We start from the raw sequence: 26,765 nt of genomic DNA, 5'->3' as shown, positions 1-26,765 counted from the left end.
AAGATTGTAAGTCTGTGGGCAGGAACTATCTAATTTTACTGATTGACTGTAAGCCACTCCCAGAGCCTTTTTTTCTGGCTATGGAGCAGCATAAAAATACTTTAAATAAATAAACAAACAAACATCTTCCACATTTCCACTTATAGGCACTACTTCCTGGGGGATTCTAGACCTTCCAGTGCTACAATTGCTTTAGAAAAAAAATATTCTTACAAAAAGAACAAAAATATATTTTGATAATCTTGCTATTTTTTCCAACAGGTGGATAAATAGTACTTATAAGGCCTGAGCATTTCAACATACCTGAAATGGAAAATGTTTCTTAGTGAATGACCAGTTGTGTAGTGCAGCCAGGGCAAACAGGGACACAGCACTGGCATGTTTTTATTAGCAGAGATGCTGACGTTATCTGCCACCCCCTTCAGACATCCCTGTTCGCTCTGAGCTTAGCTGCAATTCTCACAGTAGCTGGGGGGGCAGGGGGTGGAGAAAATGAATAGATTTTCACAGTAACAATACAGAATCATAGAACAGTAGGGTTGGAATGGGCCTATAGCACCATTGAGTCCAACTGCCTGCTCAATGCAGGAATCCAAGCCAAAGCATCCCTGACAGATGACTGTCCAGCTTCATCTTGGATGCTTCCAGTGTGGGAGAGCCCACCACCTCCCTAGGGAATGGGTTCCATTGTCGTATTGCTCTAACAGTCAGGAGGTTTTTCCTGATGTTCAGCTGGAATCTGGCTTCCTGGAACTTGAGCCCATTCTTCCGTGTCCTGCACTCTGGGATGATCAAGAAGGGATCCTGGCCTTGCTCTCTGTGACAACCTTTCAAGTGCTTGAAGAGCACTATCCTATCTCCCCTCAATCTTCTCTTCTCAAGGCTAAATATATTGTTCCCTACTGTCACATAAAATATTTTAGGGGTGGCTTGGTCCTGAATGGGCAATTAAGTTCCATTAGCTCTACAAAAGAATTGCTCCTAACAGATTAGAAGTCCTAGAACAGGTTTGTTAATGAGAATCAATACAGCTGGTTTCATCTTTGGACTCCCCCTTGGGGAGTGGCTATAGGGACTGACATGATCTGCACCTGCACTTCAAGATGTACCACTATGCCACTGTGAATAACCCCTGCTAACAGCAAAAAATAAATAAATCAGGGAACACTTTTTAGCTTGAGGGCTGCAATGGCTCTGGGCAAGTATGCTGGAGGCCACATGCTGGCTGTGGGTGATCACAGCCCAACTGCCCCCCCCAACTGTTGGCATGGAGCCCCTAGCATGAGTCCCCAGACATACGTGTGCACACACCACACAGGAAGGCAGCAAACTGCTTATGGAAGAAGGGATTGCTTTCTTCCCCCACTGGCAGTTTGATGCCTTTCTGTGCTGTCCGGTGAGAAAGGAAACCCTTTCTTATCATGCATCGGGAAAAGCTCTTATCTTCAATTAGCTGATAAGAGATAAGAGCTTTTCCCTGCCTGGGGAAGAAGCTGGTGGGCCAGATGGAAACCCCTACGGATCGTATTTGCCCTGTGGACCAGAGGCTCCCCATGCCTAACTTAACTATAAAGCTGGCTGGAAGATTCTGGGAGTTGTAGTCCAACACATCTGGACAGCACCAGGTTGGTAAAAGCTCATATACAGATTTGCATAATTTGCCTTAGAATATGCTACCTGCTCTGTTATCACATGACAGGGGCCACAGATAATGTTTACAGAAGGACTGTTTATTTTCCAAATCCTGGGAGGATTTCAGATGTGGGATAAGGAGGACCAAGAAAGGGAACAACAGCTGTAGATATCTGTATGACAGCCAACTGCATGAATGAAGCAGAAAGCTAAATGTGCAGAGCTTGAAAGGATCTAAGCCAGCGCTGAGTCATACATTTGTTTTTACTCAAAACTGGAGCAGGTGCTTTGGACAAGAGCGGAACGTTTCAAAAAACCTCTCACCCTGCTTATCTTTTTCACTGCTGTATGTTGTCGTGGCCTAACCATGAGCAGAAGTCTATGGGCCTCAAAGGATACCGAAGGGTGACCTCATCAGGCAGGCAGCAGGCTGGTGCTGCAGTACCTTGGATAGCTCCACAAATACAACTTACTCCAAGGACATCTGCTGCTCAAGTGAGGCCCTTTATTCCCTCTGGGACCAGACTATCCCTCTAGGCCTCCACCCTCTTTGTGAAGAGTGGAGAACCTTAAAGGAGCATCCCCCTGGTCTGGAGCTTAGCACTCCACCATCTCTCAATCAGCTTCTGCCTTGAGTGTTACTTGAACGGAGGACTGAGAGACCCCTGGTATAAAGGAGGTCACTTCCTCAGGGGAATCTGGCTCAAGAGATGCTGTCTCCAGAGAGCCTAGTTTGGGTGAGTCTGGCTTAAGGGGCTTCAGGCTCAGTGTCAGGGTCTAGGATCAGAACCTCTGGAGTTTGTGCTATTCATTCATGTTCCTGATCTAGCTGGTTCTCTCCCCTGTGTCAGGGGTTGGACTCAGTGGTCTTATAGGCCCCTTCCAACCCTACTATTCTATGATTCTATAATTCAGAGTTCTGGCTGCTGCTCGGGATCAATGGCTATTAGTCCTGATGGCCATGTGCTACCTCCAGTAATCACAGGCAGTAAGCCTATGTACAGCAGTTACTGGGGAGCATGGGCAGGGGGGTGCTGTTGCACTCATGTCTTGCTTGTGGGTTTCTGGTGGGCAACTGGTTGGCCATTGTGTGAACAGAATGCTGGGCTAGATGGACCCTTGGTCTGATCCCGCAGGGAGCTTCTTATGTTCTTATGATCAGAGTCATGACCCCTGTTCATGAAAAAAAAAAATGGCACAACTGCTTCTGAGTGCAATTTTTTCCCCTTCACCTAAGACACCTGAGTAAGGACAATGCTCCCCACCATCATTCCGACTTGGCTATGTGATAACATCTCAACCTCAACATCTCATTGGCTTAGATGGAATCATGAAAATAACTTCAGAGCAAAGGCAGGAAGCACAGCCCCCACTCTGATGTCTGGTGGGTAAAAAATATATTTTAAAATGGTGCCTAGGAACAACAGGGAGTGCAATCACTGCCACCACTAAATGGGGAAAACACTCCAGCTCCCCAAAAATAATTAAAATGGCCCCATCTAGCTTCACAGGCAGACAACAGGCTGAAAAAACTGTGAGGGGGCATCTTGGTTCAACCCACATGTAGACACAGTGATTTCCTTTTTTAAAAATTGATAATCTCTCCTCTAAGTGCAAACCCACCACCCTCATCAACTGTTGGGACTTTGTAGGCAAGAAAGTGGGACACTGGAAGAATAATGCCACTTACAGCAAAGCAGAAAGTAATTCTCAATTGATTGCAGGGGTTACATCCTAATGCCAGAGCAACAAACCACTGCAGTCTTTCAACTGTTGTGCCCCTCCCAACAAATGTATCACTAAACAATATGAGCATCACTGAAACATTCTATGCCGTCCAAGAAGGGCAGGGGCAGATAAAGCTGGAGTGTTTCAGCTTAACATCGTAGGCAGCCTGTGTTCATGTGTAAGTAATACTGCCAAGTTTAAACTGTGGAGGGGCGTGTACTAAATGTGAGGCTTATGTTTTCAGTGCTGTTGCAATACATTTAATGCTAACAAATACAAACCTTATATTCAGCAAGTGGCACATATCCTTCTATACTTTAAACTGTAGCCCGCAGGCAACATTTCAGACACTGTTACCATTGCCATCTCCCATTGATTACAATTAAAAGCATTTCCCCATTCCACTTCTACATGTACAACAGAACACAAGCAGAAGTAGTATGACATGGTTAAATTCCACTGAGATCAGTAAGACCCCTCCCTGGCATGCCACACACACAGCTGATTGCTGCAAACCATGGCTGTTATCCTGCAATGAGGCACTGCTGCAACACTTAATTGCCTCTGAGCAAGCATGCTAAACATACAAAACTATGGCAACATTTGATGATGATCAAGGGTATTAAGTACATTCTAGGCAAAAATATGAGCAGTAATTTTGAAAACAGCCTTAATTCAATGTTACAGGTAACATTATATAAATATGAAATAAAGCCAGACAAAACCACAAAAGAAGAAAGTATTTTCTTTTCAAATGCTAGCAAGTCAGCGCAGAAAAAAAGGCAAGTTACTGATTTCATGGCCTCATTTTATGGCCTCATTCAAAAGAAGCACAACGAGGGGAAAAACCTGCATCTTATGTAACTAAGAGGATGTTCAAAATGTACAAATGGAAGCCAGTAACTTCAGTTAAAGGGTTTTCCATTTATGTTACAGACTGTAGCAAATATAATGGGCTGTATAATCTAAACCCTATTATGGCATTTTAAAATAATGAGTATTAAACCAATTCACAAACTGACTCATATAGAATCTGCAGTTATCAATGACTGTGCTTTCTACTTTGAGATATAATAAGGTCATATTTTAAGGCAGAGAAGGAAAATTTATCCTCTGAGCATTTAAATACATAAAGGCCTGGGTAAATGTTGGGTTCATTATTGTTCTCCTAGTCCATACATTGAGTATTTCTTCATAGACAAAAATAAATATCTGCAAATATTTAGAATGGACATCTAAAGGAAAAAGAATAACTGAGGTACTGAGAGAGAGCAAACTGACATTCTCTCCCCACCCACCCCCAGTTTCTGCTTACCGAGATATATTGTTAAAGCTGAGGAACAGACGCTGGAGGCAGGGCAAAGTGTCCACATCTTTCTAGAATGACAGAGAAAATATCAATTCAGCATCTGAAGGAGAGCATGCTTTGAACGCTCTACTTCTCTGGAGGACGAAACATGCCTACTGGTATTTACTGTAACCTTGCTGCAGCACTGATTGTTGTGGAACACGCAGCTCCATCCTTCTGCGGTGCAGGTTATAAGGGACACAGATCTCCTTGGAAAATAAACTGTACCACTTGCAACAGAAAGAGTGTTGGGGGGGGGGGGGAGGCAGCAACAGACGCTGGCCTCTTTTTGAGCAGGCTTGTAGAAAAGAAGCCAAGGTGCTGCCTCAGCGTTTACAGGAGGAAGCGTGCCGCAATCGAACAGCATGCAAAATAAAATCCCATTCTGTAGCCATGCTGCTCTCTAAAGCGTCAAAGTGCTAACTCATGCATGTAATCATCCAACCAAGTAGCAATACTGCCAGTGACAGGTTTTAAGTAGCAGTTCTGCACTCTTCAGGTATCTCCTGGTTTCCCCAGATAGATTAACTATCTGCAGTTCCATCATAGGGACAACATAGAGATGTACTCCCAATCTTGAAAACTGATTCTCAGTTTATAGCATACAGTTACTAGCTTTGATAACCTTTGGGAAACACAGGGAATGTGTGTAACTCAACACAATGCATGCAAATCAAGCCTTTCATGAGTCACAGAGATGCGGGAGGGGGGTGGTATTGCCCACACACAACCTGGGAGTGAGTGGGTGAGGCAACCTTCCTATGAATACTCTGCAATTTGCAGTTAGTGGGGATAGATATATCAGATGCAGGACCTGAGGGTCTGATGAACAAACATTTGGGCCACATTGTATGGGCCAATCCATGGTATTTCTCACCCATACTGTCAGGGTGGAAACTGAGCCGATAGAACCCCAGAGCAGTTCTGATTCTGAGGAGGATCAGCAATCCGTGGGAGAGGAGCCAGCTCATCCCTCACAGGCACAGCAGCTGGCAGAGATTCCTCCTGCCGGCATTCCTGAGATAGATAGTGACCCTGGCAGTGAGCAAGTGCGGGAAGGGGGCTTGCTGGACGCTCGACGCAGACGCAGGGAGCGACGACAGCTGGAGGGCGCAGAAAAGAGGCGTAGCGCCCGTTTGGCGCGCAAGCAATGGCCGCCTCCCGTGGATCCAAGGGAAAGAGGGAGGATCTTTCCCTAGCCCATAAGTTCAGGGTCTTCAAGCGACTCTCCTTCAAACGGGGATCAACTGCCTGCTTGGAGCATAGGCTACTCTGCTGCTCCTTGCTTAGTCGCTGGTGATTAGCATCTGATAAAGTGATTAGCATTAAGTTGTAAACGGATTAAAACCTTGAAAAGAATCCTTTCGTCTGTGTCTTGAGTTGGCTATTGGAGTAGACAGAAAGAGGCCGCCAGGGCGCTCCTGACACATACAATCAAAGGGTAACTGGTCTGTTTTCTACAATATAAGAAGAAACCCTCTGTACCCACTCTGAAAGACAAGGCTTCCTCTGCCACGTAGCCTTTGGGCTTAGTATTGGGTTTCCTAAATGTCTGAGAAGACTACAGAGATTCAGACCTTCTATAAGATTTCTGTCCACATGACAGAATCACAATGCACTCTGACCACCAGAGAACATTAATTTCAGGTAACATGGATTAGGTTCCTCTTTAACACCCTTTAACTATCATCCTGTGCTCATCATCAAGATGGTTAATGTAGCCATGGGTAGATTCTTCATATCTTTTTAATGCAGATTTGTGTGTGAAGCAAGGATTTTAATCAAACCTAGCAGATGTGGGTACACGAGCACAGAGGAGGCAGGCCTACATTGTCTGGAACGATTCACACAGAATACAAGGGGTTCATCTTGCATGCACAACACCAGACAAAGTTATTTTTGGGACACCTTCTCAGTGTTGTCATTTCCTGTCTCATCCATTTAATTCCAAAGAGATCAGGTTTGAGATGCTGCTGGGTGATCAGGAAGCCACAGTTTTTTGTCTTCGTACAGAGAATGCTCAAGGGGTAGAAAAGAACATTGGGGCGGGAGGGGCATGTAAAAATAATGATACCATTGCATCCATGATCCTCCAAACTGAACCTTCTTCCAAGCCAGTTCAAATGGACAAAGTATTCAAATAAAATAGCTGATAAGCTCTTCACACAAATGAATGTGCCTGCACAAATACACAGATGTGTGAAAGTGACTTTGCAACTGGAAAAGGAAAACAGTTATGCTTTGAAATGAAGCTGCATAACTTCCCTCCCTATTACTTTTTCTTCTTAAATTGTAAGCCTAAAGGCAGGGACTGTCATGTTTTTCCAATTATTTGTAAGCAGCTCTAGGAGCCTTTTTGGCTGAGCAGCATAAAAATAATTCAAGTAAACTAACAAACCAGCTATGAGGCAGAACCCCAAGGACCACATGCGATCATCTTCGCAGTTACCGGCCAGCCAGGTTCTTGCCATAGATTTGTGCAGCAATTCAAGACTGTGGAAGTTAGTGCCACAAACTGAATTATCTCTTAACGAGTTCTAAGACCTAGTCTGCACATGCAGTAGAATGGAGTTCTGAAGGGGCAGAATGGACTATACCATCAGACTGCTGGTGGGGCATCACATTTTTTTTAATGCTCCCTTGTTTGGGGGTGCAGGGAGAGGACTCCCAGCAAGTAGAAAGCTAGCACAAGGAGTGGGCTAGGCTAATATCTTTATCCCCAATGTGCCAGATTTTTACTTAAAAAGAGTTACTCCCGTGGGGAGAATCCAAAAACAGCACCCCACAGTTGCAGTGGCACAGTCTACTCTACCCCCTGCAGGAGTCTACAACCTCATTCTGCCGCATGCCCTGGTCCCAGTCTTGGTGGGGGCTGCCATTTGTGCCTGGCTCAGGAGAAACGGCAGGAGAGGTTGGCCAGGCACCTTGGCGCAGCTTGGCAATGGCTCCTCTCTGGCCTGTGGCCTGGCAGTAATGAGGGATACATGCTCCGCCCCAACCAATCAGCTATGCCACATGGGCTTCCCAGGGCAGGGCATCGGATGGACCCGAGGAAGAACCTCTCACCTGTGGTCTGCACTGAGCCATAAGCTGAAGGAGTGGTATAGTGCCTTCTGCTACCTCAGGATTCTGCCACCTCATTCTGCTATAGGTGGAGACCAAGCCTACGTTAGCACATTATTTGTGTCCTAACATCCTCCCCAAACTCTCTCTCCCTCCACACAAAACTAAAGAACTTTTCTAGGTTAAAATTAAACAGTAATAAAAGGAAACGAAACCAGTGTTATGAACTGAACTGAAGCTTCTGACTGAAGGATCTGAAGAGAGCCAAGAATCCAAGTGAACAATAATAGCCATATGAAAGGACGGTACATAACAAACGTCAGCAGGGCCCATTGCTGCATTGATGCCTGGCCTCAGCCCCAGGGCATCAGTGCCACCATTTACATTGACTGCACTGCCCTGACGTAGCATTGTTCCAGGTCACTGTGGGATATTAAAATGGCAGCTCAGATCTAGCACTCAACACAGTCTTGCTCCTTGTTTCCCTCCACCACTATCAGGTAAGACTGCTAGGACCTCTGGTGTAGGGAGGAGCCCAGCAGGGTGCACTCTGCCAAGGAAGTGAAGCTGGCCCTGTAGGATAGCATTTACCCATAAGACAGCAGCACCACAAAATGACTTTTCAGGACTGCCAAAGAAGCCTGATTTGTGTGTATGTAACACTGAACCAAACCAAGCGTGAAGAACTACTTTGAAAAATCAACATGAGACCCAGGGAAGGGCAGGTTCCACAAACCCTATCTAAATGTAACACTGAAAAGCATGTGCCTATCAGCGCGTTACAAGAACGGAATAAAACACATGCACTTCCATTATTTAAGGAACTTATTTTACCATTTCTACCCCAATCCATTGGCTCTAGTGGCAGGTTACAAACAATAAAAAAGATATTAATTGCAGTGCAAAAAACCCCAAACAACACCCCCCACTTGTTTTTAAATCTGAGGGATAATGCCAACATGGCCAGTCATAAAATAATCTAGAAGGACATCATCAGCCATCATCTGACAAAGCCAATGGTAAATTTGGAAGTGGAGGCGCTCATCATGACAGTCCCCACAGCCACACCCCAAGAAGTGTCCAAAGAGTCAGGCAGCAGCGTTGATCCATATCAAGAAACCAGTTCTAGCAGTTTTCATTTCCACCAGGAACAGGTGTTTTGTAAAGCTAACGAGCCTTAATTACCCATTCACAACCAAGCCACTCCAAAATACTTTGCATTACAACAAGGACCAACATACTGTTGCTGGGAAAAATCATTCCCCCCACCCCCACCCCCTGTGAAGAAGGAATAGGGAATTCTGAGGAGGGGGTGGCAGAGGACACCAGCGTCCCCACTAATCACAAAGTGCCGGCACTGCATTCCTGGAAGCCTTGGTTCCACTACGCCACTGGCCAAAGCAAAAGCCTTCCTGAATAAGACAGACCAAAAACATTTTGGGGAACAAAGGAAAAACTACAATACCATAATTATGCAAGGGAGGGGGGAGGGGGAGAGAAAGAGAGAGAGAACATGCCACTTCTGAACGATCATCTTTCTAGTCTTATCTTAGGCCCTAGTCTACAACTGCAGCAAAATTAAGTGGTACAATTCTGAGTGGTAGAGTGGATGTGCTGCCTCAGACTGCGGAGATGTATTTGTCACTTTTTTCACGCTACCCCACATAAAAAATATCCCTGAAAATAAAAAACAAAATCTGTAACCCAGACAAAAGTTCCATCCAGTCATCTCCCTGCTATGCTAGTTTTCTATCTTGCAAGGTCATATTTTGGTGGCCGGAGAAGCATTTAAAAATATGATTTGCATCTACAATTTGTAGTTCATTCTACCACTCATCATGTTGTACATTTAGACAAGGCCTTTGGGGATGAACGATCTGCGCTTAGAGCACATAATGTAAACAAAGACTGTTAAACGGCATCAATGACTAGCTAAAGTTCACAACAACACTGTAACAAAAGAAAATTTGCACTGAATTCACAGTGTACCTGGAGAATGCAGCCAACGCTGAGAATACTGTTTTCCTTCACACATCCAGGTACAACAGAAATATTTCCTCTGACAAACAAAATGCCTTAATGGTAGGAATTACTAAGTTAAAAGACAGTTTCTAAACAGCAATTTGTCTCCCTTTAAAAAATCATTTCGGGTAAAACTCGTTATAAACATGATTAACCTGTGGTGATGCTGAACAAATTGCCTTAATTTTTATAACTTATAAATCAAGGGTGCAGAACCTCAGGCCTAGGGGCCAAATCCAGCCCTCCAAGGGTCCCCAGAAGGCCAGGCCCCTTCCCCTGGCCTCATACCCTTTCCCCCAACCACCAATCATTTGGTAGTTTCCCAGCTTTTGTGCCCTTTTTCTCCATTCTAAAACGCTGAAATGTCTCTTCCAAGGCTTAGTTACTGGCAGTAGCAGCTTTAAGCTCCACTCACCACTGGAATTCAGCCCCCTCAAGAGCTTCTCTGAAATGGAATTTGGCCCTCAGGCTGAAAGTGGTTCTGCACCCCTGTTATAAATGAACGCTGTTGGGTCTCAGTTATGATATTCTAAACAGCCATTAGAGGCCTGCAGCCCAAAGTTTTAGTTGGTGGGGGGTTTTCAGCCTGCCTCACCTCTACAGCCCCTTTATCATGTGTACTTCTCTCTGCACCCCACTCAGACTCCCCTCATTCCCTATGAACCTCTCTCTCTTCCAGTTCTCTGTTCCCAAGGCCTATCCTCAGACCTCTGCTTCTTCTACCCTTTCTTGCCTAGGTTCTTCTGCTTGCCCTTCCCATCCCTAAGGGACAGAGCAGCTACACCACTGGCAACCAGAGACCCTCCGGCCTGCCCCACCCCACTGCTCTACACCATTAGAGCAATTCAGCCAATCACTGCAAGAGGGCTCACAGTCACAACTACAAAAATCCCTCAGCATACTGCTATATAGACATTGCACAAAATATATTTTATATGTTTTTGTTTAAAGTGAAAATTATGCATGTCAAAAATGCGCTAAATGTTGCAAGGCCACACCAGAAACTGAAAGATTTTATTTAAGCTGCAGTGGCAATATGGTTCATTCAAAGCATAGCATGGGGTTTTTGGGGGGAGGGGGAGGTTAAGAGCAAATGTATTCAATCACTGTGTGTTCAATCACTTACCACAAATCTGATCTGATTATATCGAAGATTAAGTTCCGTCAATGAATCCAGTCCATTGAGATTTTCAATGTATGTTAAGCAATTCCGGGCAAGATTCAGCACTCTGAGGTCACTTAAATGATTTAGATTTTCTATGATAGCAATCTGTAACAAATGAATGAATATTTTAGCAATTAAGAGTCCGTCCATCCATCCCCTCCGAAGAATAATACTGAGAAGCCAGCAGCTTATCTTCTAAGATTCAATTGTACATCTAGATGTTAGAGAAGTGAAGTAGCTAAATGCTTACAGCTGTACCCCTATAAACACATCTGCGAGCATGCCCCATTGAACACAGTTGAACTTACTTTCAAATAAATGCATATAGAATAGGTTAATTCTAGAGGAGCAAAGGTAGTGTAATGCAGCCGCAAAATGAAGAACTATACTAGCTTATCATAGATATTCATTAGTCACTGAAATAAGGGATTTGCCAAACAAGTGCATAAACACTTTACATGTGAGCTGGGCATCACATAGACACGGAGAACAGCAACAGATGGCTAAGCATGAAGTGTGGAATTCTCCAAAGATGGCTTCTTACTAAGAGTTCTGCAGTGCCTGCTTTCTAAAGAGCAACAGCACCCATCTCAACAACAGAAATCTGGGTTTCATGAAGAATTCATAGAGATGTTATTTATAAACTTCCTCTGTCAGCGCTAATGGAATTCCTTTAGTCCTTCCTATCACAGGTTCACTTTTTTAAGATCCCTCTCTCTCTCTCTCTCTCTCTCTCACACACACACACATATATATATATATATATATATATATATATGTATGTATGTAAGTAAAATTATAGGGTTAAAATATAAACCAAGTCTTACATAAACGTTACAGTGTGTTTGGGCACACTTGACTGCGCAACATCTATCACAACAATCGTCATATATACTAGCCTTTACCAAGCTGGTATCCTCAAGATGCATTGGACTACAAGTCCCATCATCCCCACCCAGCATGGTCATGGCCATGCTGGGTCAGAAAGGCAGGAGTTAATAGCCCAAAACACCTGGAGGGCACCAGGTCAGGAAGGCTGATATATACTAATAGGGAACTCAGGTGCTGAGTTATGACTGCTACTTGGCCAAAACGGGGCTAATGAGAAACAAGAGGGAGGTATCAGCATGCTCAGGGGAGTCCCAAGGTTTGAAAAAGAAAAATCTTTAGGAGAAAAAAAGCAAAGGGGGCAAATACAACAAAACAAAACTATTCAATGAAGACTCCACATGCCCAGTGGTCACAGAACACAGAATGTGTTGGAGGACGGGAATGAAAAACCAGGATGGGGAAGGTTAATGGACTGGAGTATTTACGGAGGCATGGGTGGCTGGAACCCTGAACAGGAGCACTCCACACTGCAACGTTTTGTTGCTGGTCCCACTTGTATGACTCTCATTTTGTCAAAATGAGAACCTTTACCAATAAATGGATGGCAAACGTGGGGCAGGGCAGGGGCACCATCTTTGTCTCTCTTCTCTTGCTCTTACACATTAGCTCAGTGGTAGAGCTCCTGCTTTGCATACAGAAGATCCCAAGTGCAATCCCCAGTATCTGCAGGTAGGGCTCGGAAAGATCTGTATGAAACCCCTGGAAAGCTACAGCCAATTATTGTAGTACCGATCTAGATGGACCTATGGTCTGCTTCAGTATACGGACAGCTTCCCCTTGGCTGCCACAGAGGGAGATTAGAAAGGCCAACTCCATCACCTGCTGCCATTTGGCTCCTTCCCTCCCTGAAGTGTTTCCACAGAAGCCTGTTATAAGAACTTTGTAACTTTAAGAACTGATGTCTGAATGTGCTTGTTTTCCTCATCCCTCCCAGTCCCCTTTTGCTTTTGTGCCACATCTTTTGCACTGTAAAATGGTGGGCAGGGACGATGTTGTTTTTTAATCTGTATTAAATTGATTTTATACTTTGATTACTGCTCCTGTTCCTAACTATGTTGCTCTGCTTTTAACCTTTCACGTTCTGTGGGCTGTAGTGTTTTTTTTTATTATTGTATTGTACACTGCCTTGAGAGTCTATGACTAAAAAGTGTTATAGAACTACTTTTAATTAATTAATTAATTAATTGCACTGTACCTGATTTCCATGAAGATCCAAGACATCAAGGTTTACAATGTTATCTAGGTTTGATATTCTCCTTATTCTGAAACATTCAAGCATTGACAAAGTGTTACCATTTGAAAAGGGGGGGGGATCCATTATCAGTTTCAATCAAATGTAACAAGGCCCTGATCCAACACTATGGGAGTTCCAGTGCACCCATGAAGCTCCAGCATGCACAATTCAAAGCCTCCACAGAGACAATACCGGTCTACCCTTGCCACTGAAGTTAAGTGGGGATGAAAGCAGACTGACAAAACTGGAAAAGGGCTCATTCATTAGTCTGAAACTGGAGTGCTCTGGAAGTAGAGTGCCTAACTTCTGGGCAAAGCATGGAGAAGACTGCAGGATGAGATACAAAAGCAGGCTTTGGGGGGGGGACCCAGAAGCTTCCGAGTGTTCCCACAGTGTTATGTACCCCACTAGAGAAGAGTAAGCAGTGAACCCACCAGTAATATGGTCCTGGCTACCACTGGGATTCCCCCCTCCTCCAACCTGAGGTTGGTTGAACTATATGGAGGAGGAAATCCTTAAGTTATGTGTGGCTGGTGCCGTTTGCAGATCTGCATCTCTGGACTCCACTGAAGATCCTCCCCTCCTCATCTGAGGTGTTTCCAGGGTGCAGAAGGGCAACTTGCACTTCTTCCCCCTCAATCCTGTTCCAGGGGTGACCCGTGAAGCGAGGCAGGAGTCCAGAATGGTCAGCAGGACCACGGACAGCTCATTGCAGAGCAAAGTAGATTCAGGCCAGATACGGATGCTGCTCTAGCAACAAGCTGACTAAGGGTTTAAGTAGTCCTACCACACCAGGTTGTGGGTTTCTAGCCCCACTCCGCCTGAGAAAACCGTTGGGGCGCCCCTGTTCCACAGGCACTGGATCCAGTGGAGCTGGGGAGTCTCCTGCTGTCCCTGAAGGTAGCATGCTAGCCAAGAGCTTGCACTGCTATGGGCTGTGAGGAAAGAGTCTCCACAGGAGGAGGGCAGGGCTGTCTCCTCAGGCCATGAAGGCACCACTAGCTCCTTATGCTCCCTTCTCATGGGAGTGACTGGCAGTGTGGTGCCTTTTAGGACTCATTCTGGGGACTGTATCCTCACACCCAACTGGGATAGCAGGGGATCTAATTTCTGGGCCACGACACACACACCCCTATACCTCATTCTGTCTCATATCCAGCTTGGCTTCCTCTCTATTGGACTGCTGACTGCTATTGTGAAAAAGACCGTGTTTCAGACCTTACCTGGGAAAGTATGCATACTTTACTAGTAATCCGGGTCTCTCGAAATTCACATGATGTCAATTTTACATTTCTATGCATTGTGGAAGCAATCAACCGTTTCAATACTGCAATTAGTCACTCATTGAATGAGGACCAAGCATGCTTAGGGATATTATTTGGCCCAACAGTCTTGGTCTAGCAACTGCCCAACACTTCATTCGCTCTGCATACTCCCTTCTGTGTTGCACTCCTTCTCATCAATAGGCCACACCCCATCCACCCCAAGCTTTGTATGCTGACATTTTAAAACCTTCTGAACATCTGGATTATTAATAAATATCCCATAACATTTCAGCAGCTGAGCCAATGGCTTGCAAAGCCACGTGTAAACATACTGAAGAATAGCAATGTCAATTTCAAAGCCTGCAGCCTGGGCTCTCCTCAGGGGTTCTTGTCATTTGCTGAGTTTGATCTTAGTTTGAGGAGCAAACTGGCAAAACTACTATGCTTTTTACAAACCCACACATTCTGTGCCTTGAGACCTCATTCATCTCCCAAGTGTTCACAGTTAAGTACTCTAAATGGTCATTTAAAGCTAGCTTTGACTCTGCAGATACCTAGGTAAGTTGTGATTTCCAAATGACATTCTGGCACCAGAAGTGAATTGTGTTGCATTCAGCCTCTGCCAACTAAAGGGGGACATATATGGCTAAAAATGACAGAGAACACAACTCAGCCCTACAGAAATAGTTTTTAAAAGCTCGTCAGCGATCTCTCCCCCCACCCCCTTTTACCTGTTATTTCCCAACAAAAGGACACGGAGGGACCTTAGCGAAGAAAGGCCACTGATTTCCTCTATCTGATTATCATACAAATCTAAGAAAATAAGATGCTGCAAATTAGAAATATTCTGGATCCGAGTTATGGAGTTATGCTGGAAGCTCAACAGACGTAGGTGCTCTTCTCCATCAATAACAGGGCAAACTGTCAGTTTTTGTCTGGAAAAAAGACACGTTTTTTAAAAAGTTTTAAAGAAGGTTTAGTTAGCACAGGTGGGAGAATACACAGGGGAATCACCCTCTATAATAGTGAACTCAAACACTGAGTGCCAGTAGGACTGGAGCCAAAATGGGGCCAGTGAGAAACAAGACAGAGGTAACAGCTTGTTTGGAAGAACAAAGCAAAAGTACAGAATCCCTTTTATCTGGCATTCGGGGGGTGCCAAATGTAACGTGCTGTAGGCACCAATTAAAGACCCGTCTCTTTACCCAGGCCTTCCCTGAATTTGAGTGCTGCCCAGTTTGTTAAATATGGAGTTGTGAGTATTGGTTTTAATGTTTTAGAAATGTTTTATATAAATGTTTTAGCAATTATGTATTTAATTCTATTTTAATATATAATACAATCTATTTTAACGTACTGAATTTATTTATTTATTTATTTATTAAATTTATTAATCACCCATCTGGCTGGTCACCCAGCTACTCTGGGCGATGTACAACATACAATAAAACAGTTTAAAACAATAAAATTCTACAATAAAAACATTTTCTAAAATACCCTAACCCACCCCAAATGCCTGCCTGAACAACCACGTTTTTAATGCACGACAGAAGCTCATTAAAGAGGGGGCATGACGGAGTTCCCTAGGGAGGGAGTTCCACAGAGTGGGGGCCACCACAGAAAAGGCCCTCTCCCTCGTCCCCACCAGTCTAGCTGTCCTGGCTGATGGGACAGAGAGAAGGCCATCCGAGGCTGATCTTGTTAAGCGGCCTGTCTGGTGCTGCTGGAGACGCTCCTTAAGATAGGCTGGGCCGGAACCATATAGGGTTTTAAAGGTCAAAACCAACACCTTGAATTTGGCCCAGAAAACAACTGGTAACCAGTGCAACTCCTTCAGCACTGGAGTGATGTGAGCTCACCGGCGGCTGCCTTTAATCAGGCGAGCCGCCGCATTCTGTACCAGCTGCAGTTTCCGAAACGTCTTCAAGGGTAACCCCACGTAGAGCGCATTACAGTAGTCTAAACGAGAGGAGACCAGGGCATGTACTACCGATGGGAGCAGATGGTCAGGAAGGAAGGGGCGCAGCCGCCGTATCAGATGGAGTTGATACAGTGCTGTCCGGCTCACAGCTGACACCTGAGCCTCCATGGACAGCTGGGAGTCCAAAATGACCCCCAGGCTGCGGACCTGGTCTTTCAAAGGTAGCCGTACCCCATTCAACACCAGGTCAACATCCCCCAGCCTCCTCTTGTCTCCCACCAAAAGTACCTCGGCCTTGTCAGGGTTCAGCTTCAGCTTATTCCTCCCCATCCAGCCACTCACTGTCTCCAGACATTTGGACAGGGATTCTACGGCCAACCTTGGTGAAGATTTGAATGAGAGATAGAGCTGCGTGTCATCCGCATATTGATGACACTGCACCCCAGACCTCCTGATGATAGCCCCCAGCGGCTTCACATAGATGTTAAATAGCATCGGGGAGAGGATGGAACCCTGTGGCACCCCACAAGTAAGTGGCCACGGGTCCGAAACCTCCTCTCCAAGTGCTACCCTCTGGTACCTGCCGGAGAGGAAGGACCGGAACCACTGCAATACGGTGTCTCCAATGCCCAACCCCTCCAGGTGGTCCAGAAGGATACCGTGGTCAACGGTATCAAAAGCCGCTGAGAGGTCGAGGAGAACAAGGAAGGAGCATTCACCCCTATCCAGAGCCCTCCTCATATCATCTACCAAGGCGACCAAGGCCGTTTCTGTCCCATGCCCAAGCCTGAAGCCCGACTGAAATGGGTCTAGATAATCAGTTTCTTCCAAGTGTGCCTTCAACTGCACCGCCACCACCCGCTCAATCACCTTGCCCAAAAATGGCAGATTTGAGACTGGGCGAAAGTTGTTCAGAACTTGAGGATCCAAGGAGGGCTTCTTTAAGAGCAGTTTTAAAATGAATGTATTTTAAACTCCCCATCAACTGCTTAGAGATATTTTTTAAGTATGGTAAGCACTATATAGATCGATTAAATAAATTAATTAACAAAAAAGTAACCTACAGCAGCAAACCCCTCCTAAAACTACATAATGGAGAATGAGCATGCTCAGTAGCCATGGAATGTTGAGTGTCAATTGTAAAAGAAAAACAGAAAACTAGGGCGGGGGGCATGCACCATATGGAGCGAAGGCTGGCTGGTACCCTGAACAACAATGTTCCCATTAGGAGGGAAGATACATTTTTTTGTCGATATTATTTTTAAATGGGAAAATAGAGTTTGAACTGCTTCTCCCTACCAGGCACAAGGATGAATGAAATTACATGCGGACACACGCCCATCTGTAAACATCTGCAGCAGATTTAATGGAATGTAGGATGCCTTTCTGGAGTGCTTTGCCTACAACAATGTCCCACAAACAACAATCTCTATGATCTGGTAATTTATTATAACTTTTTAAGATCAGTATCTTCCCCTTCTAAAACATTTTCCAAGAGTGGCTAAGGTAACTTACTAAAAGTAATAATACGACACGGATAAACCTGATTCCTTCTCCTTAATTTCTCTTACAACTGGGGGAACATCTTAATAAATTAGTTATTGAACAAATCTATTAATCAAGTTCTAAATGCTAACCACTCCTTAAGGCCTTTCCAGAGACATCTAAGGCTGCAATCCTATACACATGTATCTGGGAGTAAGTCCCATTGAATTCATTTTTGCCTGACTTTTGAGTGGACAGGTACAGGATTGCACTGTAAGGCTGCAATCATATGCCGATCTAACTACATGAATAAGGTTGAAATCCTATACCCACTGAATGCAATGGGGCTTGCTTTTAGATAGATATGTATAGGATTGTGCTGTTGTTGTTCAGTTGTGTCCGACTCTTCGTGACCCCATGGACCATAGCACGCCAGGCCTTCCTGTCCTGCACTCTCTCCCGGAGTGTGCTCAGGTTCATATTCATTGCATCGGTGATGCTATCTAGCCATCTCATCTTCTGCCGTCCCCTTCTCTTTTTGCCTTCAATCTTTCCCAGCATCAGGGTCTTTTCCAGGGAGTTTGCGCTTCGCATTAGGTGGCCAAAATATTTGAGCTTCAGTTTCAGTATCTGTCCTTCCAATGACTTGACCTCCTTGCAGGCCAGGGGACTCGTAAGAGTCTTCTCCAGCACCACAGTTCAAAAGCATCAATTCTTCGGCACTCAGCCTTCCTTATAGTCCAGCTCTCACAGCCATACGTTACTACTGGGAAAACCATAGCTTTGATTAGATGGACCTTTGTCGGCAAGGTGATGTCTCTGCTTCTTACTATGCTGTCTAGGTTGGCCATAGCTTTCCTCCCAAGGAGCAAGCGTCTTTTAATTTCATGGCTACAGTCACCGTCTGTGGTGATCTTGGAGCCCAAGAAAATAAAATCTGTCACTGCTGCCATTTCTTCCCCTTCTATATGCCAGGAAGTGATGGGGCCAGATGACATGATCTTCGTTTTTTTTTTAATGTTGAGTTTCAAACAAGCTTTTGCACTCTCCACTTTCACCCTCAACAACAGGCTCTTTAGATCCTCTTCGCTTTCTGCCATTAGGGTGGTATCGTCTGCGTATCTGAGGTTGTTGATAATTCTCCCGGCAATCTTAATTCCGACCTGTGATTCATCCAACCCGGCGTTTCTCATGATGTACTCTGCATATAAGTTAAATAAGCAGGGCGACAATATGCAGCCTTGTCGTACTCCTTTCCCAATTTGGAACCAACCAGTTGTTCCATGTCTGGTTCTTACTGCTGCTTCTTGACCCTCGTACAGGTTTCTCAGGAGACTGGTAAGGTGGTCTGGTACTCCCATCTCTTTAAGAATTTGCCACAGTTTGTTGTGATCCACACAACCAAAGGCTTTAGCGTAGTCAATGAAGCAGAAAGAGACGTTTTGATTGTGCTGTAAGTGTTATTAAATACCATGGATTTAATAAATGTTCCTTTCAAATTAACATACTTAGGACTACAAAAAGCACAGCATGCCCATTCTATCCTTACCTTTCAAGGGTCAACCTGTCAGAGTGTTGGGTTTTCTCTTCTGCAGTACGGTGCACCAGGGGAAAGGCAGTGTTCCCATAAGTGATATTATCTAATAGGGGGGAAAGCCATAAATATTTAACTACAAAAATGACAGAAAACATTTTACAAATTACAACCATTTTACTATCGGACAATGCATATGCCTAACTGGCTCTCCTACTGCATGTGAGTGACTTGGTACTAAGGCTCCAATTCTAGACTAGAGATATCCTGCAGAATGATAAAGAGGACCAATATATGTCCTAACTTCACACGTAAGATGATGGAGTCTGAACTACCCAGAGAAAAAGAATTCGGGGTTATGGGGGAAAGACTGTTGGGTGAGGGAAGAAGAGGTTTTTGGTATTTATCCTAAGACCTATATATCTAAATAAATAAAAGTATCATAAGCTTGTTTGCCAGAAGCCAGAAGCCAGCAGCACAGAACGCACAACAGAAAGAGAGTAGGGAAAATAAAGTGAGCCAGCATGCTGCAGCAATTACAATGTCAGCCTGGGACTGGGGAGATCCCAGTTCAAATCCCTGCTCAGCCATGAATCTCACTGGATGACCTTTTTGTTGTTTATTCGCTCAGTCGCTTCCGACTCTTCGTGACTTCATGGACCAGCCCACGCCAGAGCTTCCTGTCGGCCGTCGCCACTCCCAGCTACCCCAAGGTCGAGTCCGTCACCTCCAGAATATCATCCATCCATCTTGCCCTTGGTCGGCCCCTCTTCCTTTGGCCTTCCACTTTCCCTAGCATCACCATCTTCTCCAGGGTATCCTGTCTTCTCATTATGTGGCCAACGTACCTCAGTTTTGCCTTTAATATCATTCCCTCAAGTGAGCAGTTCCTGGCTTTCTTTCCTGGAGTATGGACTGGTTTGATCTTCTTGCAGTCCAAGGCACTCTCAGAATTTTCCTCCAACACCATAGTTCAAAAGCATCTATCTTCCTTCGCTCAGCCTTCCTTATGGTCCAGTTCACACAGCCATAGGTTCTTCTTAAGGCCCATTCAATGCTTCTTAAGGCCCAGTCAACCTCACTCTTCAGGATGTCTGGCTCTAACTCACTGACCACACTGTCAAATCTATCCCCAATATTATCCTTCCTATATAGATCTTCTGTATATTCTTGCCACCTTTTCTTGATCTCTTCTGCTTCTGTTAGGTCCTTGCCATCTTTGTTTTTGATCACACCCATTTTTGCCTGGAATTTATCTCCGATGTTTCTGATTTTCTGGAAGAGGTCTCTTGTCCTTCCTATTATATTTTCTTCCGCTTCCTCGCATTGCTTGTTTAAAAATAATTCCTTATCTCTTCTGGCTAACCTCTGGAATTTTGCATTTAATTGGGCATATCTCCCCCTATCACTGTTGCCTTTTGCTTTCCTTCTTCCTTGGGCTGCTTCCAGTATCTCAGCAGACAGCCATCTTGCCTTCTGGGTTTTCTTTTTCTTTGGGACGTTTTTTGTTGCTGCCTCCTGAACAATATTGCGAACTTCTGTCTATAGTTCTTCTGGGACCCTATCTACTAAATCTAGTCCCTTAAATCTATTCTTCACCTCCACTGGATATTCATGAGGAATATTAGTGAGCTCATATCTAACTGATCTGTGGGTCTTCCCTATTCTCTTTAGTCTGGGTCTAAATTGTGCAATAAGAAGTTCGTGATCTGAACTACAGTCAGCTCCAGGTCTTGTTTTTACCGACTATATAGATGTCCACCACCTTTGGCCACAAACGATGTAGTCAATATGATTTCGGTGTCGACCATGTGGTGAAGTCCATGTATAAAGTCGTCTCTTAGGTTGTTGGAAGAGAGTGTTTGTTATGTGCAGTGAGTTGTCTTGGCAAAATTCTATCAGCGTATGTCCCGCTTCATTTTGTTCTCCCAGACCATGCTTGCCTGTAATTCCAGGTTATCTCTCAGCCTAATCTGCATCACAGGATTATTATAAGGATAAAATCAGAGCATATATGCTACCTTGAGCTCCTTAGAGGATAGGCAGAATATAAATCTAATAAAAACTTAGAATAAAGAGGCATAGGACTGCACAACAGAAAGGAAAAGGAGGATACAGTGGCCATTATAGGAGGAGGGTCAGAACCACAGGGCAGACCTGGGATCTCATCACAGACTCCCAGTGCCCATCCCAGCTTCAGGTTTTTCAAAATACTGCTTGAAATCCAGCCAAGTGTTTTCATTTTCATCATATGTAGCAGTTACAAGATAGAGGCAAGCAAAATGTGCTGGCCGGAACTAGGGAATATGTGAGGGCCTTGTCCTGCAGCTTTTACTTACTTAGGGCACAATCCTTAAACAGAAAAAAGTCTTACAACTCAGTATTCCTGAGCCAACATGGGTGAATGGGGAGTGCTGGGAACTGTAGGACTTTTTTCTGTCTAAATATTCATAGGATTGCACCTTAATCTAGTTATATTTCTGTCAACACCCTCAAGGTGGCTCAGATTTTATAGTACAGGCTAATGATTTAAGATATGATACAAAAGGGAAAAAGAACAGAGTAGGAAGGAGAGAAAAAGCAAATTCAGGTACCATCACTTTCCTACATAATAATCAGGTGGAGCAGCCGTTGCAGGAGACACTTCAGTGAAATAAGGAACCAAACAGTGGGTGGTCCAGACAGGCCAATGGAATGGGTCTCACTGTCTCACCTCTCCTTCTACCCAGCCCAATGGAATTAGATGTACTATTTGAAAATCAATGATAGGACTTCTACTTTATCTCTCCCCCAAACTAATTCACATCAGTTACCTGGAATATTTCCACTGGTGCTATGACAGGTCTGTTGAATTCTGTATTTTGAAGGGTTAGGAAAAGAGCAATCGCCAAAAGCTGCCAGAGAGCCTGCACCATATTTCAGCTCCAGGCCAGGAATATCTGCAAAATTAGTTGATACAGGGACGTACAACTTTTTGCTGCGTGATAAAGGGCTTAATCTGCCATCTGCGGGCGGGGAGGAGCAAAACAAAATAAGGATTTTGACATCACCACAGTACAGTATATTACCAAAGATTAAACTAACACTGCAATCCTATGGACATTAACTTGGGAGCAAGTCCCTTTGAAATCAGTGTGACAGACCTCTGTGTAAACATACATAAGATATATCTGCAGACAAACAATGTCATTCATCAAACAATTATACCTGCTAGAATTTAAATTCTGAGTATTAACATATTCCTTTGCAAAGAGTATTTGGAAACATCAAAGCTGATATCTTTTATTACTCTTCTAAGCCTACCCTTCTTCTAAACTCACAGCATCAATCCTGCTTCTCCCCACTCCATTTTATCCTCACAACCACCCCCCATATAAAAGAACAGCTTCACAATTATCCTCATGGCGGATACGGCTATCAGTGGCTACTAATCATGATGGCTATGCATTATCTCCACTACCAGAGGCAGTGTGCCTCTTTATACCAGCTGCTGGTGAACACAAGCAGGAGGATGCTATTTGCACTCATGTTCTGCTTGTGATCTGGCTGGCCACTGTGTAGACTACATAGACCTTTGGTCTGATGCAGCATGGCTCTTCTTACATCTTTATCTTATGTTCATAATTACTATGGGTACACAATTATTTCCCACAGCAAACACATCGACTGTGGATGATCTGTGTCTTTGAACACCCATGCAAAAACACTTAAGAACCTTATTAGACTGAGTCTTACCCAAACATCTCCACTGGTCTATCGGCCCTTCTTTTACTTGTTTCCTGCAGGGACCACTAAAGTAGCACCAGGAAATCCACCACAACTGTATTTGCTGTGAGAATTGAGAAGTTGCACTAAAACTACAGTTTCTCCCTCCATTTTGCCTACAGGTAGCTCTATTTCAAGAAACAGTGAAAAACGGTCTTACACATAAGGGGCCAGTTCTCATGATCATTGCAATCCAGCTTGTCTTACTGGCTTATTTATTGGCTTATTTAAGCCACGGTGGGTTGCAGCACATGTAAGCAGCCATTTTGCATATTCAATCCCTTGGCCGGGGGGGGTTACCATGGTTTGTTGTGTTATCTGAACTTGGACAGCAGGGGTTGTTTGAGGGTTAAACAACCCTCAAATAACCCACAGACTATTGGAGGGTTAGCCCTGCAGTCCAGCTTCAGACAAAACAACAAACCATGCCACCCCAACCCCTCCCCCGCAACAAGGGGTTGAATATTCAAAACAGCCACTTGCACATGCTGCAGCCCACCTGTCAGGGTGGAAACTGAGCCAATAGAGCCCCAGAGCAGTTCTGATTCTGAGGAGGAACAGCAATCCATGGGAGAGGAGCACCCTCATCTCTCACAGGCACAGCAGCTGGCAGAGATTCCTCCTGCCAGCATTCCTGGGATAGATAGTGACCCTGGCAGTGAGAGAGCACTGGAGGGGGGCTTGCTGGATGCTCGGCGCAGACGCAGGGAGCGACGACAGATGGAGGACGCAGAAAGGAGGTGTAGCGCTTGTTTGGCGCGCAAACAACAGTCGCGTCCCAAGGACCCAAGGGAGGATCTCTCCCTAGCCAATAAGTTCAGGGTCTTCCCGTGATTCTCCTTCAAACAGGGACCAACTGCCTTATCTGGAGCTTAGGCTACTCTGCATTCTTTCCCCAGTGCTTTTCCTTGCTTTGTCACTAGTGATTAGTATTCTGAAAGAGTCATAAAGTAATAAAGGAATAAAGCCTTGGAAAGAATCCTCGTCGTCTGTGTCCTGAGTTGGCCATTGGTGGGGACTGCAAGAGGCAGCTAGAGCGCTCCTGACAGCTTGGTCCCCATTCCTTTTTTTCACTCTCTGCTCCTACTGCCTCTGGAGGCTGCCATGGACTCGGCGGTGCAAGCTCTGGCGCAAGAGAACCAGGCTCTTCGTGATCAAGTGGCTCAACTGACGACTGCCATACAGAATCTGCAAGCTGCGGTTCAACCCCCACCACCTCCAATACCCCCCTGCCGCAAGTGCCCGGTGGCTCTGCCAGAGAAGTTTTCTGATGAGAAAGGACTTTTTCAGATTTTCAGGGCCCAATTGGAGCTGTACATGCGCCTCCGACCTGAGGATTTCCTGACAGAACAGGTTCGTGTGGGCTTCATCATTAACCTACTTTCAGGCGTGGCAGCTAAATGGGCTTTGGGGCTTCTTCTCGCTAATGACCCCTTGTTCAGGGACTATCAAGGTTTCATGACAGCGATGGCCAGTTTTTTCGGTGACCCCCTGCGCACACAGACGGCTTCTCGGGAGATTCGCCACCTCAGGAAGGGGAAGGACTCAGTTTCCAGCTACGCGACAACTTTTTGGTTGCTGATGCAGGATTTACAGTGGAATGATGCCACGCTGGTGGCTCAGTTTTTGGACGGTTTGAACGACGAGATCTTGGATGAGTTGGCACGCACGCCTAGCCCGCCTACTTTGGAGGACCTCATCCAGACCTGCCTCCAGATAGATAGTCGGCTGGAGGGGCGCCGGCAGATCCGGCGGGGCGCCGGCAGATCCGGTGGGGCACCAGGGGCCGAGATTTCCCTCCTCCCATTCCCCCACGTTTCCTGCCCCCTCCCCCTAGAACTAGAGCGGCGGCACGTGGAGCGCCGATGCTTTCGGTGTGGAAAGCTGGGACATTTCGCCAAAACCTGCCGCGCTAGACCCGCAGCCCCACTGCCTCCCCCTCCTGTCCTTCCTCCTCCTCATCTCCTGGCCTGACTAGGCTGCCCCCCAAGCCTGTTGGGGGTCTCCAGTGTGGGGGTCGGTTCCCCACCAGGTGGGTGCCTTCCGCAATCCCCCCCTCCCATCTGCCACTGCATGTTCACCTCCACTCCTCCCAGTGGGGTGAGGTGGAGGCCCTAGCTTTAGTGGACTCTGGGGCTACAACCAGTTTCATGGATGAAACATTCGCTCTCTTCCACAAGATTCCTACCCTGCCTCTTCCTGCCCCCTTGGCAGTGGAGACCATCGATGGGCATCCTCTTTCTTCAGGCGTGGTGACCCGAATTACAGCTCTGCTCACTCTGCGGGCCCAGTCCCACGTTGAGCAGATTCAGTTTCACTTGGCCAAGGTTCCCCAATACTCAATCGTGCTGGGTGTTTCCTGGCTCTTTAAGCATAATCCTTGGATTTCTTAGGGGCTTCAGCAAGTGGAGCTTGCATCTCCCTACTGCCGAGAGCACTGCCTCCCGTCCGAGGCGCCAGTCCCAGTCCAGGCCTTAACCCTTTCCTCTCCCTCGTCTGCTTCTGGCAGTTCTTCAGCTACCATGATCCTCCCAGAGAAGTATGCGGCTTTTCGGGATGTTTTCAACAAGAAGGAGGCCGACCAGCTCCCCCCGAAACCACCCTTTTGACTGTGCCATTAACCTCATTCCTGGGGCAACCATCCCCGCTCGCCGGCTGTATTCAATGTCGGAGCCGGAACTTCGAGCTCTGCAGGAGTTTTTGGACACAAACCTCAGACGTGGCTTCATTCGCCCCTCCTCCTCCCCCGCCTGCGCCCCTACCACGTTTGTGCGCAAAAAATCCAGAGAACTCCACCCAGTGCACAATTTCAGAGCATTGAATTCGGTCTCAATCCCCGACAAGTACACCCTCCCCCTCATACCGGAGATGCTGGAGTGCCTGGGGCGAGCCAAGATTTTCACAAAGTTGGACCTGCGTGGCGCCTACAATCTGATTCGCATCCGGGAGGGGGATGAGTGGAAGACCTGTTTCGGCATCCAGTACAGTACTGAATACCCAGTGATGCTGTTTGGGCTCGCCCCCACGTTTTCGCGTTTTATGAATGCCATCTTCCGGGACTATTTGGACACTTTCCTCATTGTGTATCTCGATGATTTACTTATATTTTCTGAGGACCCCCACGCCCATCAGCACCATGTCTCCACCGTCCTCCAGCGCCTCCACGAGAACCATCTTTATGACAAGCTGGAGAAATGTGCGTTTGACCTCACCTCTTTGGACAATCTTGGTTACATTATCTCAGCTGACGGTATCAGGATGGATCCTGCAAAGGTCCAGGCTGTCCTCTCCTAGCAGGCTCCATCCACCAAGAAGGACTTGCAACGTTTTCTGGGGTTTGCCAATTTTTACAGAAAGTTCTTGCCCAGCTTTGCTCAGCTGACATCTCCTCTGACGGACCTCCTTAAGGGCAGGAAATCTCCTTTTCATTGGACGGCATCTGCCCAACAGGCTTTCGAGGAACTTAAGAAGCTTTTTAGTTCTGAGCTGATCCTGTTACATCCCAACCCGAGGAAGCCTTTTGCAGTGCAAACTGATGCCTCTGACTTTGCGGGGGGCGGTGCTTTTTCAGCCAGATCGGGCGGGCAGCAGGTTGCAACCCTGCGCCTACCACTCCAGGAAGCTGAACATGTCTGAAAGGAATTATACCATCTGGGAGAAGGAACTGTTGGCCATCAAGTCCGCTTTGGAGACCTGGCGTCATCTTCTGGAG

General features: G+C 45.7%; 1 protein-coding gene across 5 annotated transcripts in view; it reads right to left on the bottom strand.

Moving 5' to 3' along the window:
* Positions 1–26,765, bottom strand: part of LRRC49 (leucine rich repeat containing 49) — a 65,116-nt gene that overhangs the window by 30,779 nt on the left and 7,572 nt on the right. For 3 of the 5 annotated variants that reach the window (XR_014785308.1, XM_084816737.1, XM_084816739.1), the window contains 6 exons: positions 22,102–22,293; positions 19,304–19,394; positions 15,080–15,283; positions 13,045–13,111; positions 10,920–11,063; positions 4,676–4,737 (listed from right to left, as the gene is read on the bottom strand). Coding sequence is in view for 4 of the 5 variants with exons in the window: in XM_084816737.1 (XP_084672863.1) it covers positions 4,676–4,737; positions 10,920–11,063; positions 13,045–13,111; positions 15,080–15,283; positions 19,304–19,394; positions 22,102–22,293 (760 nt within the window). In the remaining variant the exon portion in view is untranslated. The remainder of the gene's footprint in view (positions 1–4,675; positions 4,738–10,919; positions 11,064–13,044; positions 13,112–15,079; positions 15,284–19,303; positions 19,395–22,101; positions 22,294–26,765) is intronic. The other 2 variants (XM_084816738.1, XM_084816740.1) reach the window with 1 other exon arrangement.

The sequence above is a fragment of the Heloderma suspectum genome, chromosome 11, assembly GCF_057233095.1.
Source record: "Heloderma suspectum isolate Gila_16-S chromosome 11, 16-S_ref, whole genome shotgun sequence".
NCBI lineage: Eukaryota > Metazoa > Chordata > Lepidosauria > Squamata > Helodermatidae > Heloderma > Heloderma suspectum.
This window is presented reverse-complemented; position numbering and strand designations above follow the sequence as displayed.